A 1,118-nucleotide genomic window follows, 5' to 3' on the forward strand; every position below is an offset into this window, starting at 1 on the left:
TGCTGCTGAGTGCATGGACTACGTTCCCCCCGAGTACTCAGCTGGTTTAGTAATAGGAAAATAATCTCAACAGAGGACCGCACACACAATGAGTAAAGTGAGAGCATATGCTCCGCTCGCTCCGCAAAATGGGGTAGCGAGCCCCCATCCTCCAACAGAATGCGAAAATATGCACATGGTCAACTACATGTGTTGGTTTTCTGAGAAGTTTTGGCAAATTCTCAGTGATTTCTGTACAAAATCGTTTATAATTGGAAAAGTCCTTAGCTCAGCTAAGGTAAGCAAGCATATACTCCTCGAGCCCCATCCTACGATCGGCATTTCCTGCATCGCACCACCGTGCTGACCCCAACAGCATTGAAGTTGACCACCGGGACCTCGGGACACCCCGCTGGGACCGGAGCCATCGGTTGGAAATACATACCTATACAACACTGCTACGGACGACTGCCAAACTGAGTAAACTACCTATAGGAATCTTAGTCTTAGATCGCACATTGAGAGAGTTGGGAAACTTGGACACACTGCAGCGAACGAAATGTGGAGGCGAGGAAAACTCAGCACAGTCAGCCATCTGAAAACCCACGCCTGGCCCCACGGCCCATCACACCCGCCCAAGTACCCTCTGCTCATCCCTACCCTCCGTCTGGGCCCCACCATAGCCACCACTTAGCAACTGGTCTGAAAAAGCAGTGCTGGTCCACCTAATGCTAGTAACAATAGTAATACTCGGCTGAGGCGGCTGGCTTGAACTCTGTTGATTGGGAAAATCTGCCTGCCCCCCAAAGGCAGCAGGCACCGGAGGGCCACCTTGATTCGCAAAGGATCCGGACTGAGAACAGGAGTCAACCACCTCGTTATGGGCTATCCCATTATACTCACCCCCTGGTTTTGAAAAGGTCCTCCGCTGAGGCCAGATGGAGGCATCTAAAGTAGGCAATTACAAAACCATCGTATGCACCTCCTACCCCCGGTCCACTCGGAGGAGGCACCCCATACTGCTGACCCGCTGCTGGGGGTGATGGGGGCCCAGCTGAGCTCTGATAGTGCATGGACCCTCCAGCAATCCCAGGAGGTGGGGCCACTCCCATTGCTCCCGGAGGCTGGCCATTGGCCAT

The 1,118-nt window shown here is 53.2% G+C and overlaps 1 protein-coding gene across 1 annotated transcript; it reads right to left on the reverse strand.

Annotated features, from left to right (window-relative positions):
* Window positions 1-468: 468 nt before the first annotated feature.
* On the reverse strand, window positions 469-927 carry Pmar_PMAR028802 (hypothetical protein; the record flags this gene model as incomplete). Its single annotated transcript, XM_002787117.1, has 4 exons — window positions 469-574; window positions 623-681; window positions 730-832; window positions 883-927. Coding segments are annotated over 4 exons (313 nt in total), but the record flags the coding sequence as incomplete, so codon positions are not given.
* Between the last annotated feature and the right edge of the window lie 191 nt (window positions 928-1,118).

This window comes from Perkinsus marinus (assembly GCF_000006405.1).
Source record: "Perkinsus marinus ATCC 50983 genomic scaffold scf_1104296930270, whole genome shotgun sequence".
NCBI classification, from domain to species: Eukaryota; Perkinsozoa; order Perkinsida; family Perkinsidae; genus Perkinsus; species Perkinsus marinus.